This window comes from Typopeltis vanoorti, chromosome 21 (genome assembly GCF_054136105.1).
Source record: "Typopeltis vanoorti isolate ZY-2024b chromosome 21, IOZ_Tvanoo_1.0, whole genome shotgun sequence".
NCBI lineage: Eukaryota > Metazoa > Arthropoda > Arachnida > Uropygi > Thelyphonidae > Typopeltis > Typopeltis vanoorti.
The window spans coordinates 75,625,279-75,641,399 of NC_143569.1; the positions used below are offsets into that span (position 1 = coordinate 75,625,279).

Genomic DNA, 16,121 nt, shown 5'->3' on the forward strand with positions numbered 1-16,121 from the left:
TCTAACTAAATTCTAACGTATACTCCTCTTAGCTTAAAATAACTTTTCGCATTCGTTAATTGCTTTTAAACCACAGTCTTCACTGACTTAGCACATTTGTGTTTAATCCTTTGCAGATATATATCAAGAATGTATGAAGACGTGTACTTTAAAACTTACTCCCATACGGGTCCCTATTTTATGGGAGTAATGTTTGGATACTTCCTTACTAGAAATCACGATATGAAACTAGGAATGGTAAGATTTTTCATGTGGTGTTTCAATATTCATTATTCTTTTACTGTTATAAATATACTCCGTGTAAACAAACTCGAATGTTCACAACAAACATGCAGCAGACAAATAATTATCTGCTCCATGTAACATTTCGTAGATAATGTTAATACTTACAAACTGCTATCGGTCCATAAGTATGAGAGAATCTTTTTACTCAAATTTTATTCACAGAGAAGATTTATTTCCTTCGTATTAATCAATATATTCTCATTATCTTTTCGGATTTAAAAATATTTTAGTGATAGTACTCTTTGTTTCGGGGATCCAGCGACCCAAAGATATCATTAAACAGAAGAGAAATAATTCCAAGATTAAGAAAAATAATGATTTCATAATATTAGTCTACCGATAAATGCATGTATGTGCAAACTCATCTGGGTTTTTTTGTTGAGAGAAGAAAAAATGCTCACTATTTTAGCGAATTGCCTCTTTTGTAGTGTGTTGATTACTTACTTTATTTATTTTTACTTTATGTTAAAATATTTACTTTATAAAAATTTTTATGAAAATAAAAGTATATTAAATGAAGAGTTGTACATTTTATGATTTTTATGAAAATTAAAAATAAAAATCAAACGTGATAAAAAAAATTAAAAAAAAATCAGCGAACGCCTTTTATTCCTTTATAGGAAATGGGCGAGACCGTTTTATCCGTATCTAGCTTGTGGAGACGGGGGAGGGAGCTGTTCGCTCTCTACCGCTATCTATCACAGATAGCTGACCCATGATTAATACTAATAATACAAAGCTGCCGGTGAAGATAAGCCACTGACAAGTGCCGCCATCTAGTGACCCATAATCCTAAAACATCTTTTACTGTCTAAAAACAGCAGAGGTTCTACGGTCGATTTTCTTGAGTTTACGGGTCGAAAAAAATGACTTTTTGGGAGAAAAAAACCCGTAAAATATAAACTGTATAAGGTGAAGACAATTCATGTTATAAACATTTTATCAACAGACCAATTTAATCATTTACAGAAACCTTTTCTTGAAAGAAAAAAAAAATTGCTTTTCTATTCTAATTAAATGCACGTAATGTAAGTATGTTGTCACTAAGTCTTATTCAATCGTATAATCAAATTCTATTCAAGGTGTGCTTTCATCTTTATCAAAATATCTTCACTTGTGATTCCTTTAGATTTCCTTCTTGCTAAAATCTAATCTCCTGATAACTGCTAATCATAAATCCTACCAACTAATTCATACGTGATTGGTTTTCATGAAGCATGTGAATATTACTTAAAATACATTTTTATAATATTTACTACAATTAGTTATTAGTCAAAATCTCACAAGTCGCAATGCACATAAGTCAGTTATAATTTCCAATGAAATCCTGCTGCCATCTTGTATTTCGTGCACAAACTTTCCATGAATTTTTCTAAATGGATGCTACTTTGAAAACATTTTTTCCCAAAGTCATAAATTGTTCCTATTAAAATCATGATAAAATATTTCTTACATCTGTGCTATTTTTAATCAAATTTTCGAAAGCAATAGATTATTCTCTATTTAAATAATATTAAATTTTTCTTAAACAGTTTTCCCGTATTATTGGGTCCTGCATCGCTGTGACAGTGGGTTTCTGTGTCCTGTATGGACCATTTGAAGCACACAGAGGGAATTTTCCACCTCCTATTGTGAGTGCGGTATATGCTGGCACACATCGAGTTGCTTGGAGCGCAGTTATAGCTTGGGTGATACTTATTTGCGCTACCAATCAAGCAGGTACGTTATTTAGAACGCTGTAAATGATTTTTATCTGTTTCTAGTGCATCTTTTCTCTAATTTTGGGAACAAAAGATGATTGATTTTACACACACCATAAGAAAATGAAATCTTATACGATCATGTAATCTTTCTACTGTAGATCTTTGTAATAGGAAAAATTGAATCATTGTAAAACGAAGTTAAACATGAATGTAATCTGATATATTTCTTCCTTCGTTTTCTCCTAATAGGAATAGTACAAAAGCTGTTATCTATGAGATGCATGGTTGTGCTGAGTCGTCTGACATTTTTTGTCTATCTCTTGCATGGTCCTGTTATTTGGATTAGATACGGCCTTATCAAAGAAAAATTTGTACAGAGCAAATACAATTTGGTAGGTATATGCAAATGATACTTAACTAAACTTTTACGACTTAAAATTTAGGAGGGGATTGTTACATTTTTATTCTTATTCTTAACATCTAAAGAAATCAAGGTACTCACTGTTCAAAATGTTTGAAATTTCAAGAAAACATTTGGATGTAATAGTGTGTATATTCATTACATTATTCTTTCCAGGGGTATGAATTCATTGGTCATACAGTAATTACTTTGGCTGCCGCATCTGTTTGTTATTTACTGGTCGAAGCACCCTTCTCCAACATCGAGAGATTGGCTTTCTTTGGAAGAAACCCACTGACAAAAATAACCAAAGGACAAGCAGATGAAATAGAAAAGGTAGAAGAAATTGTCGTTAAGGTGTTAAGTAATTCTAAAGACCGAAATTCCAATAAACAAGAATCACATCAAAGAATAAGTCAATGAAAATATCCTAGTAATAAATCAATTCCGATAAACAAAATTTTCATTAGAAAATAAACAAATGAAAATATCCGATTATGTCTTCATTACTTAAAAATCACATTCATGCTGTACTCTAAAAAGTTTTTTTTAAAAAATAGTATTTTTAATTAGGGTACGAAACACTTCTGTTTCAGTAAGCAAATGAATCCTCACATCTGGGAAAGAAACCGCATTCCTTATATATAAATTGTGATCTTTCCATATTAACATTAATTTTTATAACAGTTCAGTACCTATTAAATAAGTGACATTCACATTCTATAAAATTCAGGCAATAATACGATAATTTCTTACATGTTATTCATCCAGACTCCAATTAATTTTGTTATAATTTGCACAATGTGCGATTCGTATAAGCGAATCGCACTTTGTAATTCACACGTACTATTACAATTTATACGTTGCACACACGTGCAAGTAAATAATTGTTATATTTATATTGCTATTCAAAAGCCATCATCTTCATCATCACCTTGCATACATTGCATGTTTTATATACAACTAAAATATTGTTGTTACATTTTTTGGTCACTACAGGGATTAAGTGTACAATTCTGGATGTATTCATTTTTTTATTAATATAATCTTCGCCGAGGCAGATATTATTATTATCATTCGGGCTCTTTACACCCATATCTTCATATCACTCGTAACAGCTTCAGCTTTGTGACATGGGGCATTGTCATCTTGATAGTAACACAGGTCCATTCCATAAAAGTTCAACAGTGTAGGCAGCGTCTGATTATCCAGAATATTAAGGTAATGAGGTGCCTTCATGGAACCACGGACAACGACCAGTAGTCCCACTCCAAACCAGCTAAATGACTCCAGACCATTACTCCTCCATCACCAAACTTTACTGTGGATACAACACACTGTGGTAACAAGCGTTCACCACTTCTGCCACACCCACGCTTTGCCATTAGAATGGAAACAGGTGAATCTTGATTCATCGCTCCAGAGTACGTTTTTTACTAATCAATTGTCCACTTCACGTGCTCTTTTCACCAGGACAGACCAGCCGCCTTGTTCGTTGTTGTGCTGTTCGGCCTGTGTCTCGCTGCTCTTCCGTGGAAATCCAGTAAATGGAGTTTTTTTCCACGTATAGTCTGTGCCGGTTTTTGCGTACCACCCGTTTTAACACCGTGCTCTCCCTATCAGTCATTTTCGGCGGTCGCCCTGGGTGTTTTCCTGCACTAGTGATGACGGAACGTCTCCATCTGTTGATCATAATGCCATCCTTTGATTTTGGATGCTCCAGTTGAGCGGCAATGGCACGTATGGACATGTCACCAATGAGACAGCCTACGATGACACCTCTCTCGACGTCACTGAGTTCACGCGTGTGGCTATCCCACCTGTATTCAACTGCTACGATGAAATACTGCTTCCTACTGTCTGTACACCGGTTTTTGTGTTATTAACAAACGTGAACGTTCTATAACTTCAAATAACAGGGGTGTCCGGATAATTATTGGTAGATAGTGTACGTACATACGTGCAAACAACTGCTTGTTATATTTATAATACTGTATATTCATTTATTTTTAAATATGCATTTCACTGAGGGAGAGATTATTATTATCATTCGTGCTATTTACAGTTATAAGGTTAACACATTGCAGTCTGTTTGAAAAGTTCAATATTTAGTGTTAGTGAATAAAATAATAGTAATATTAATAACAAGTTTGATAATGGTAACGATTAGGGTTAGTTGATGAAGATGTAGTGAGGTGGACTAATTCCAGCGATTTCGAAGCTAGGGTTGGCTTTTATGAAGAGAGTGGGAATTGTTTAGTGCTTTTATGTATGGAATGTAAGCGTTAGAGTTTTATGATTTGTGGAGCGATCTTGACCTGCAAGATTGGTCAAAAGAATTGGTGATTATGACGAACGGAAAGGTCATCTTTCAGCAGTGCCGTGGCATGTGAATTTGGAGGAGAAGAGATGTTGATGGAACATGGGAGGTTGTCAAAGCGTATTAAGGAAAGAAGCATCACACTGTACACCCAGATAATATTTATCCATCTTACTTCTATCAGGTAATCGTAGTAAGATGGATGGATAGTATTATTAAGCTGCAAGTGGAGATAAGGAAATGGTTGGGGATGGAGTTTAAAATAAAAGATGATCTGCATGTCCTTGATAAGGAAGGCTAAAACTAAATATAAGAGGAGGTTAGCTTATGAATCCAATAGGATGCCTAAGAAATTCTTTTGCTATCTGGCAATTAAAAGAAGGAATGACTAAAAAGTGATGACGATAGGGAAGTAACAGAAGGAAAGGAAATAGTTGAGTTATTAAGTGATAATTTTGCAAAGGTGTACCATCTTGGTTATGATATTGCATGTCGGGTGTTTCCCTGACTGATGAGAGAATACAGATTGATGAAACAGAGGTGCTCATTGCAGAACCTTAATGCAACACTGCTAGGATTATATGCCATATCAGATATGGTGTTACGAGAACGTGCAAGAGAATTAGCTCCTCCTCTGACCAATCTGTTTAATTTAAGCCTCCGTTCTGGTAAGATTCCAATAGAGAGGAAAGATAGGAAATAATTCGTGCATAAAGTTGGCTCCAAAAACAGAAGTAGCAAATTTTAGTCCAATCAGTACGAGTATATCAGGAGTGGTGGTTAAGGTTTCAGAGAAGTTGATAAAAATCAAAATTAAAGACTGTTTGGAGAGTAATATGCTACTATATAAGGGGCAACATGGTTTTGTGAGGAGTAGGTCTTGCCTTAGTAATTTACTTACTTTCCATAATAAAATCACAGTAGAATGGATAAAGACAGTACTTACTCTGATACCACTGGACTTTGCAAAAACATTTGAGGATTACACATGGAACTCTACTGCATAAATTGGAACAAACGGGCATGGATCTGAGGCTGGTGATTTGGATTAGGAGTGGCCGATGGACAGATATCAAAGAGTGAATTTATGGAGGAGTTAAATCTAGGAGAAGGCAGGTTGACGAGTGATGTACCCCAGGGATCAGTACTTGGTCCTTTTTTGTTTGATTTTTACATTGATGATATTGGAAAAGATTTGACGAAAATGTTCACTTGTTGCTTATGATTCAAAGTTGGGAAGAGCCATAATCAACGAAGTTGATGAAGAGCGAGATCTTGCAATATGACTTAAATATTGGCCGTATGGGCAAAGTTAAATGGCAGCGGGTTTTATCTAGCTAAGTGTAAGGTGATTCACTTTGGGAGGATAAGATCACATTCTGTGTACTATATTAATGGAATTGAACTACAAGAATTTGGTGAGGCATAAGACATGGGCGAATTGTGGACAGACGATTGAAGTTTAGCGGGTATATTGCAAAGGTGGACAAAACAGCATATCAAATTGCATGGTTCTTGAAAAATATTTTGACAATCTGTAGAGAGAAGAGATTGTTCCATTTTATAAGGAATTAATAAGGTTACATCTAAACTACTGAGCACAGATCTGGCAACCTGTATTCCTTGGTGATGAAGAAGATGTTGAGAGGATGTACAGACAAGTGACAAACATTTCGCAGGTCTTTGAAACGCTTCCTATGAGAACAGGTTGAAAGTCTGTGGGGTCACAAAACTAACTGATAGACATGAGAGGCGACATGAAAGAAGAATTTCAGTTATTAAATAGGTTTATAGGATTGACACTGAAGATGTTTTTCAGTACATGGCAATAGAGTAGAGAGCGAGGGTCATCCCTCGCTCTCTGCTGTGAGTGAGTCGTCTTTAAATGAGTTTAAGAAGTATGATCAGTATTGTTTGACTGCATGCCTTAGCAAGGAGAACTAAGTGTTAGACTGACTGCCAAATCGCTCTAGCTCAATTAGCATTACCCAGGGTGCACCACGAGGAGGTGAGATAGATTACACCCCATTTTAATTTTATTGATGATGCTGACAAAAAACTGGGATTTAGCCTTAAGGTGTGTCAACTGAATATCGAGGGAATTAACAGAGCAAAATGTGACTATCTCTGCAAAATACTACAAGAAAAAACATTGAAGTTGTGCTTCTTCAAGAAATGCATGCTGAAAAAGAAGACGGCCTTAATAGAAGAGGAAAAAGCACATAATCTTTTCTGTAACCTCTAGGGATGTATTTTTTTCGCAGTTGGTATGACACTACCTATAACAAGATCCTTTCCACGAACGCGTTGGAATTTTAAAAAAGAAAATTGGAGTAATTTTGCGAATGAATTGGATAAATGTGTTCGTTGGATACCTGCTATAGTTGCGGAGTACAAAAGATTTATAGGAGCAATCATATCAACTGCGAAAAAAATACATCCCTAGAGGTTACAGAAAAGATTATGTCCCCAGATGGAATGAAGAGAGTGAACATCTCTACAGAGAGTTCCTGAAAAGTGAAGATCCTGAAATAGCACATGAATTACTACACAGCCTGATCTCATCTCGAAAAACAAAATGGATTGATACGGTTGAAAACCTTGACTTCAAACGACCAAGTAGAAAAGCATGGAATCTCTCCGACAATTTTCCTTGGAATTTTCCCCTGAAAAAATCGCTAATCAAATCGTTAATATGTCAAGGGCACCTAGTGACCGTGAACATACCAAGAAAGCTAAGAAAGAACTTAGAGCTTTAAAAAGAAATGCCCCTGCTTTCTCTCAATATGCCTCAATCTTCACTAGAGATGAAGTAAAAGCCGTCATAATAGATATCAAAGCAGGCAAGGCCCCAGGCTTCGACGGTGTCCATTCTGAATTTCTGATTAATAGCGGGTCAAATACTATAAAATGGCTCTGTGAATTCTTTTCTGATATATTATTGACTGGCCGACTACCTAGCCAGTTTAAGAAGTCAATGTCTTGACTTCTTAAACTGGCTAGGTAGTCGGTTTAAGAAGTCATTCTTAAACCGACTATTCTTAAACCTGGAAATCTACCTATTCTTAAACCTGGAAAACCACTCCAGGAGGCAAAAAGTTATAGAGCTATTGCTTTATTCAGTTGAACCTGTAAAATGTTAGAACGCCTTCTGTACAAAAGATTGTCCATACCAATAACGCAGCATGTCCCAGTTGAACAAGTTGGTTTTAGACATAAACGTGGTTGATGTGATCAAGTGCTCACTTTAACATCATACATAGAAGCTGGATTTCAGAAGCAAGAATAAACATCAGCCGTCTTCTTGGACCAACAGCAGCCTATGATACAGTATGGCGTGAAGATCTTATATACAAATTTCTAAGCATTGTCCCATGTAAACGTACTGCACAGTTAATTTCCTCCAATGAACGTTTCTTTTAAGTTATATTAGGAAATAAAATGTCTTGACAACGAAAACTTAACAATGGTCTTCCACAAGGGTCAGCATTGGCACCTTTACTTTATAACCTATACACATATGACTTGCCTGCTACCATCTTACGCAAGGTCTGTTATGCTGATGACATTGTAATTGCCATTCGACACAAAAACATGAGTCAGGCTGAAGACGACTTACAAAAGATCTGAAAAAAAATCCGTGAATATTACAAAAAATGGAGGCTCCAGCTCAATCCAGACAGAACAGAAGAATCAAGCTTTTACCTTAATAATCACATGGCAGATGTCACTTTACATATCTTCTTTGAAGGATGTTTACTACGACACAATAAGTTTCCAAAGTACTTGGGCGTGACCCTGGGCCGCACGCTCTCTTACAAGCAACCTAGCAAACGTTTCTGCTAAGTTAAGAACCCGTAACAACATAATACAAAAACGAATAGGCATGACATGGGGAGCAACAGCTGATAATCTGCGGATTACGGCTCTTGGTCTAGTTTTCTCTGTTGCCGAATATTGCTCACCAGTGTGGCTAAATAGCACACATGTTGAACTTGTTGATAGCCAACTAAATAATACAATGAGACTGATTTCTGGCGCAATTAAATTAACGCCCACACACTGGCTTCCAGCTCTTAGTAACATTGTTCCACCGAATCTGCGCAGGACTAAGGCTCTCTTATAGGAGTATAAGAAAATCTTGGAGAACTCTGCCTACCAATACATTTAGATCTCCCAGACTTAAGTGTACGACGATTGAGATCAAGACATCCACCACTACAATTAGCCCAACTACTACTGCAATCTAACTTTGACTTGAGAAGCAAAAGTGGCAAGAACAGCGGGAGAACCAGACAGATGACATCGCAAAATTTTCTCTCAAGGAATTACAAGAAAGTTTTGATGCTTGCTCACACCTCCCACGAAAATCCTGGACTCAGCTTAATAGAATAAGAACTGGTCATGATGTATGTGCGGACATGCTCTTTAAATGGGATAAACAACCTCTCCTCATTGTGATTGTGGAGCTCAAAGACAAACTGTGGACCATATTGTGATTTAGTGTTATCTCAGAGCATAATCGGGAGACAAATTGGACTTTTTAAGTGCAACACCCGAAGCTATGAACTATCTGACCAATGTGGATGTAACCATTTAATTTCATTGGTTTTTTAAAATGAATTTTGAGTTTTAATTTCATATGTTTTTAAAGTGATAGTATATTGTACTGCATGCTTTGTTATTCATGCCATACGAATAAATAAATAAGAAGTATGATAGGTACTGTGTGAATAATGGTTAGTATGTCAATATAGGGTCTCTCTCCCATGAGTCTTCTGACTCCATAGAGACACTGTTATAATAATAATAATAATAATAATAATAAATTTTTAGTGTAATAACATTTTATTTATCATCTTACAGAGCATTTACATATATACACATATTTATATATATTCATAATACATTTTTTACAGTGAATTTAATACAATATTTTCCGTTTTTTGTATTCTAAAATGCGTTAATAATAGTTACTATGGATGGTAATTGATAGTTTGCTATTGGGTAAGGTTACAGTTTTCTAACAGCATTTATAGTATAACAGTAAGTTATATATATTTTACAATTTTTGCTTTTTAATGTTTTTAATCTCTGTAACTACAGCACTTCAATGTAATAAATAATTCTTTTTTTTTTCTTTCTGTTGATCTTAGTTGAGATGTAATGTCTCTTCTTGCATCGTCGAAGCATTTTAGTTAGCTTATATATATATATAAAACTATATATATATATATATATATATATATATATATATATATATATATATATATATATATATATATATATATATATATATATATATATATATATATATATATATATATATATATATATATATATATATATATGTTAAAAATACCAAGCAATTTTATATATATATATTATTGATTTGGTTGCTGTGTTGGAGGTAGGCTGATGTTTGGGAGGTCAAATGAATGGTCTGAAAGGTCTGATCAAAGTGAAATTGCCGGTATGTTCTGGTGTTATTGCATCCGTCTTGGTGGTTCACATTCATTTTTATTGTGGTCTTCTTTTTGAACTAATTAGGAGATTTTTTTTACTGTGGCAGGCTTTCTATGTCTTCTGAGCTTTTAATTTGTATCGGCTTTGAAGTTTGTGACTTCCTCAATAATATCTTGGCATCTCTTGTCCACAAAAATTGGTAATTTTTTCAATTTTTGCTTTTCTTGTTTGGTACAACAGATTCTGGTTGAATGGTGTTAAATATTCGGATAGGAAGATTGGTGTATTTTCTTGCTGTTCGTTCAAGTCCTTGGCAACTGTTTTTTCCTGTCTGCTGGCTTTTATGAGATTGTATCTTGTGGACTTGCTTGTAAGATGAACTATGACTAGTGCAGGTCTTGGCAAGCCTTGTTTTTTGCACTTCCTAGGAATCCGATTTACGATCTGAAGGTCGTTAAGCTGTAGGGGGATATCAATTGCATGGCCTACTTTTAAAACTACGTCTTTGAGGTTTTCTGTAGGTGCAGTTTCAGGAAGACAGTTTATGATAAGATCTTCTTTATGTTGTTTCTGATTTAAATGTTCGAATTCTAATTTTAGAGAATAGAGTTCTTGACGGAGTTCGGTTGTTTCTTTCATCAAATTGTGTTGCCTGTCATTTAGTGCGTTAATGCTGATTTCGGTGTCTTTTACCGTTTGCAGCACTTCTATCACTGCAAAATTATTGTTTCACCAAATCTTCATTCCGCTAGATTTTTTTTATTTGATCATTCTGTTTGTCTACGAGTTCTTGCACAAGATCTACTAAGCTGGCTTTTATAGTCTCGTGACCGTTTTCTATTAGTATATTTAAAGAGTTGAAATTATAGGACTCACCTGCAATTTTTTGTCTGTTCAGTTCATCTGATTTTGCATCCGGTGTAATCGGCAGCGTCGTAGGTGGCTGCCTTAGGTGAGTTTCTTTGTTCTTCCTACAGAGTAGGCACTTCCATTCCTCGCGTGTTGCATGGGTTTTACGTCGCCAGGTTGTTTCTGAAAAGCCGGCACATTTTAAGTGTAGAATCCTACTGCATTTCGCACAGATTATTTGATTTCCGTCGGACGATAAATCCTCCAGGCATTTGATACACTTCATGACTCACCTTTTTTCCCTTAGGCAGTGCGGCGTGATTGTAAAGATGGCGACGTCCTTTGTTCTTCGCTCGTTGTTGACCACGGTCCTCTCTGTTCATTTTCAACACTTCAAAATTTGGTTTCTTCTTAGCCAATCTCGTTGAATTTTATATCACTGTCTTCGGCGTGATAAGTAGGGTTACTTGGGAACACTTTCAACTTAAAACAGCAGTTGGAACCACTTTAAAAAAAATAATAAAATAAAAATAATAATGATATTAATAATATTTTTTTTTAAATAATGATAACATTTTTATTGATTAATAAAATATTTATACATAAAATAGACATCTTGAGTGACATTGCTACTTATAATTTTACAGAATTCAGCACTAAGTGCTGCATTTTCTACATTGGATTTCAATTAAAAATTTTAATAATACTTTTTTGCCTTTATATTATGTATTTACAACACATGTTCTTCTAATATTAACAATGAAGATTATACAGAATTTTTGAATACAGAATATATTTTTTACAACGTATATTATTATAATATTCATAATGATGATTATTGAGATGTTTCCTTGCAATTTTGCATTCTATATATACAATATCAATGGATATAATCACTCTATATTGCATACTTTTGTTACAGTTATTACATACATTACATACATTTGATTACATATGATACTTACATTACATACATTTTTTTACATATAATAAATACATTACATACATTGGTTTACATGTGATACGCACATTACATGTATTTGGTTACATATGATACGTCTTGGAAGAGAACTAATTTCTCTGCTTTCATCCTCGAAGCTTATATGTAAGCTTATGTGAGGATGACACAAGTTGGTTATTATTTATTGGTTATTTTGCTGTGTTGGGAAGCTACGAAATCTATGATTGAGAAAAATTCGGACGCACGCACGCACGCACGCACACGCACGCACGCACACACACACACACACACACACACACACACACACACACACACACACACACACACACACAATAACTTGGAATGTTTCGATGCGTCGCTGAACTGGAAGCCTGAACGAATATATTGTGTTTCTTTAAGTTTGTATGGTAATTCGGGTGCGTATTTCTTGTTCCTAGTATGTCCTTAGAGCTCTTTTCAGGACATTGTAGTTTGTAAGGTTTCAGCAAATCAAATAAATAATAATAATATGCGAAGTGGTTGGTCAAAACAAAAATCAAGCTCCTTCTTTTGTCAAATGGCAAAGCATCGCTCATCTCTTTTTATTTCTACTTCCAGTTAAATTAATACAAAAATGTAAATCATCTTGAACAAAAATAAGTGCACCATCTATAAATCTTCACTAACAATCATATATTATTCTATTCAGATAATAACAATATAATAGTGATTAATATGAAACAATTACAAAATACCATATGATAAATGATATTTTGTAATTGTTTCATAATTTAAAAATTAAGTTATTTTTAAATAATAATGGACAGTGTCAAATAATGTCATCATTTCATTTATTATATATTATTTCAAAATGTCTGAGGCATAGTTAAATCATATGCGTTTACTTCCAAAATTTTCTATCATATTTCTGCAAATCTATTTAATAAATCATTATGCAAAGCAGCTAAATGAGTCTAAAGAAATAAGTAAATGAATGTCAAGCTAAAATATTTTAGACCCATGAGAGCGAATCATTCTCGATCCAAAAGAAAAGCAAGAAAGCTATTGTTCCTTCAGTTATTACTGGTTTGTTTAGATCTTATGCGAATACAAAAATTCGTTCTTATTTGAAGTTACGTTCTCATAACCAGGTGTAGAATGAAACTGCGCACACTCCTGAGATCTTGATGGTTATCATGGATAATTGTGACTAATTCATTTTATACATCACGTTTTCCTTCTTATTGTGCTGTGCTGCCATCTGGCGATAATAACGACAATTCAATCGTCTAAGACTGCAAATTAATTTAGTATTCACTGTCTAATACTATTAAGAAAGAAAATATTTTCATTGAATGATTTTAATATTCAAAGTACTATACGTACTTCGAATATTAAAGAGTTTGTGCATAATAATTGCCGATTACTTTCATATGTTTACCTATTATCCCAAATCGCCTTTTGGATAATATCTGGAAGTAGTTTGTGGAGTGGACCGATAATACATAAACCGAAGTTGTACTAAAATGTATACCGAAATCATTATTCAAATGTTATTGTATACTTTGGCAGTCATTTTTATCGAAACCTTAATACAATAAAAGTTAAATAATACATATTAATGAATAATCAGTATTACATAATACAATCTATGCAAAAAATCTATTTTCTACTGAAAGACCTTCTGAAAATAAATAGATAAAATTGAAATAACAAATCTGTAGAATATTTTACAGCATCTCCAGGAATCATTTGTGGAAACAAAAGAGAACAGCCTAATCAAAAAGGCAAGGTTAATTTTCTCTATTGATGTTTGAAAAGATGTCTGGAAGCAACAAAACATGTGAAGTGTTACGACAAGCATTCAGAGAAGCAACGTGATCCCGATGTAAGGCAAATGCTTCCTCTAAGAGAGGTCTGTTGAATCATGAATTCTTCTCCAGAGACAAATCAAGAAACCGATTGTATACAAAATGAAAACCTTTCAAGATGGGAATTGGAAATAGATAAATAAATTGTGTTCAAAATCTCTGTTTCTGCACCATTACAATGTAGCCTTGTATGTCCAGGAATCGTTAGTTCCAGCTAGGGTTTCAGGGCGGGAAGGACTTCCCGCCCGTTCTCGGGAATTTTTTTCGTTTTCCCATTCCCGAATCCCGAGAAAATTTGGTCGCGAAATCGGGAAAATTTTTAATAAATTATTTTTTATTAAATCATAAATCATATTTAATATTTTTTTATAGATTGCCATCGCAATGAGTAACGAGTATAAAAAATGTTGGGAATATTTTAGAAAAGATAAAGATAACGAATCAGCTCGTTGCCAGATATGCTCCAAATCTTTGCAATCCAAAGCATCATCAACCAGCGGTCTACATAGGCACCTAGTATACATTCATGGAATGAAAAGGAAAAAATAGTCTGAATTGTATAATAATGAGCCAATGCCTTCATCTTCTAAGAGACAAACGACAATTTTATATTAAATCAAGGGACTGGATTTAGAAGAAACCATAAGCAAATTAGCAGCCTTGGATGGGATATCAGTGAACACCATCACAAAAAGTGAGTTTATTACGGAAAGTTTCACAAGCAAAGGAATTCAGTTGCCAAGAAGTCCATCTTCAATTATAGCACTAACACATAATTATTATAGTAGAGTGAAACAACACTACATCCAGAAATTGGAAGTATTCAAATGTGATAAGAAAAAACTGAGTATTTCAATAGACGGAACGACCCGTTTCAAGAATCGCAGATACATGAATGCTCACGTATACTGCAATGAGACCTCTATGAACATTGGTTTAATAAGAATACATGGGAAATGTTCTGCTGAAAAAGTGTTATCCTTGCTTCAGGAAAGATTTGAAAACTTTCAGTTAAAACTTGAAAGTGATGCGGTTGCAATTACAAGTGACGGTGTAGCTGTTATGGAAAAATTCGGAAAATTATCACCGACTATTCAACAGTACTGCTACAAGCATGTGCTACATCTAGCTGTAACAAAGGTGTTTTATGTTAAAAAGTTGAAAGATGAAGCATCAGTGACTTGTAGCAGTGATAGTGAATTCAATGCAGATTCTGAATACGATAAAGATGATAAAGAGTGATTCTGAGTTAGATGGTGTGGCCCGAGATGATCAGTATGATTTGCGAGATGATCTATCTTCGGAAATTAGTAGCGTACGAAGAATTAAGAAAATATTTAAATCTTCTCCAGTAAAAAATTCTCTTTTGCAGCATGAAATAACCAAGAGTGAAAAAAAGGGAACTAGAAGTCATTTTGGACCGTAAAACACGTTGGAACACACTGGAGAGAATGATAGAGAGATTTTTAAAGATCGTAAATCCGATTAAGACTGTTTTACGAGCGCTGAAACTCGATCACTTATGGAAAGAAGAGTATTTTGAAATATTGAGAGGTATGTTGAATTGCTTACAACCTGCCTTGGATTGGATAAGCTGATGATAAGATGGGAAGATGGTTAAGAAGATAAGATTAGCTGTTGACGCCTTAATCAATAGAGAAGCTAATATTCTCACAAGTGAAGGAATTTTTAAGTTCCTGTTCAGTAATTTAGAACAACAGAATTCTTCAATGAGCCAAATGCTTTTAAAGGAAATAAAATTTGAATTGTTTAAACGTAGAAATAGAGATCTTGTGTCTCTCACAAAGTACTTGAGCAACGTTAGTTGTTTATGTGAGATGGAAGAGGATGTGCCTTATCAAGTAAGAATGAAATTGCGCGATTGGCGAAGTCATTAATGGAAAGACTTTTTAAAGGAACATTTACAACAGAAGAAGTTCCAATAAAAGAAATAAAGGATGTTCTTACAGAGAGTTCTGACATTAAATCAGAATCTGATCTGAAGAGTGAATTTGACTAAAGCAATATCAATTTCGACATGAAAGCCTAGCCCTATGCATGCAGTCAAAATATTTACTTCTCTAAGGAAAGAAATGAGCTTATTTGAAGCAACGCATTCTCTCACTCCCAACTTGAAGGTTCTTTTAGACGTACTCTTAACAATTCGACCAACGTTTACAGAAAATGAAAGAAATGTTTCCACAAGCATATTTGTTACAAAGCGAGATCACTATTCTCTGATCGGACAATCAATGCTCTATGTTTTTAAAGTTTCATTTTAAAAATG

General features: G+C 34.4%; 1 protein-coding gene across 1 annotated transcript; it reads left to right on the forward strand.

Annotated features, from left to right (window-relative positions):
• The first annotated feature begins 117 nt into the window (after positions 1-117).
• On the forward strand, positions 118-2,880 carry LOC150094988 (O-acyltransferase like protein-like). Its single transcript, XM_090410878.1, has 4 exons — positions 118-237; positions 1,818-2,004; positions 2,238-2,380; positions 2,566-2,880. The coding sequence occupies exons 1-4, from the start codon at positions 130-132 to the stop codon at positions 2,809-2,811; spliced, it is 684 nt and encodes a 227-aa protein (XP_090267004.1). The 5' UTR covers positions 118-129; the 3' UTR covers positions 2,812-2,880.
• Positions 2,881-16,121: the final 13,241 nt, after the last annotated feature.

Excerpts from the sequence above, each read along its gene's own strand:
- LOC150094988 (XM_090410878.1), top strand. The coding sequence starts at position 130 with ATGTATGAAGACGTGTACTTTAAAACTTACTCCCATACGGGTCCCTAT. Across the intron at positions 2,005-2,237 it reads TTGCGCTACCAATCAAGCAG|GAATAGTACAAAAGCTGTTA; the intron begins GTACGTTATTTA and ends TTCTCCTAATAG. Across the intron at positions 2,381-2,565 it reads TACAGAGCAAATACAATTTG|GGGTATGAATTCATTGGTCA; the intron begins GTAGGTATATGC and ends TATTCTTTCCAG.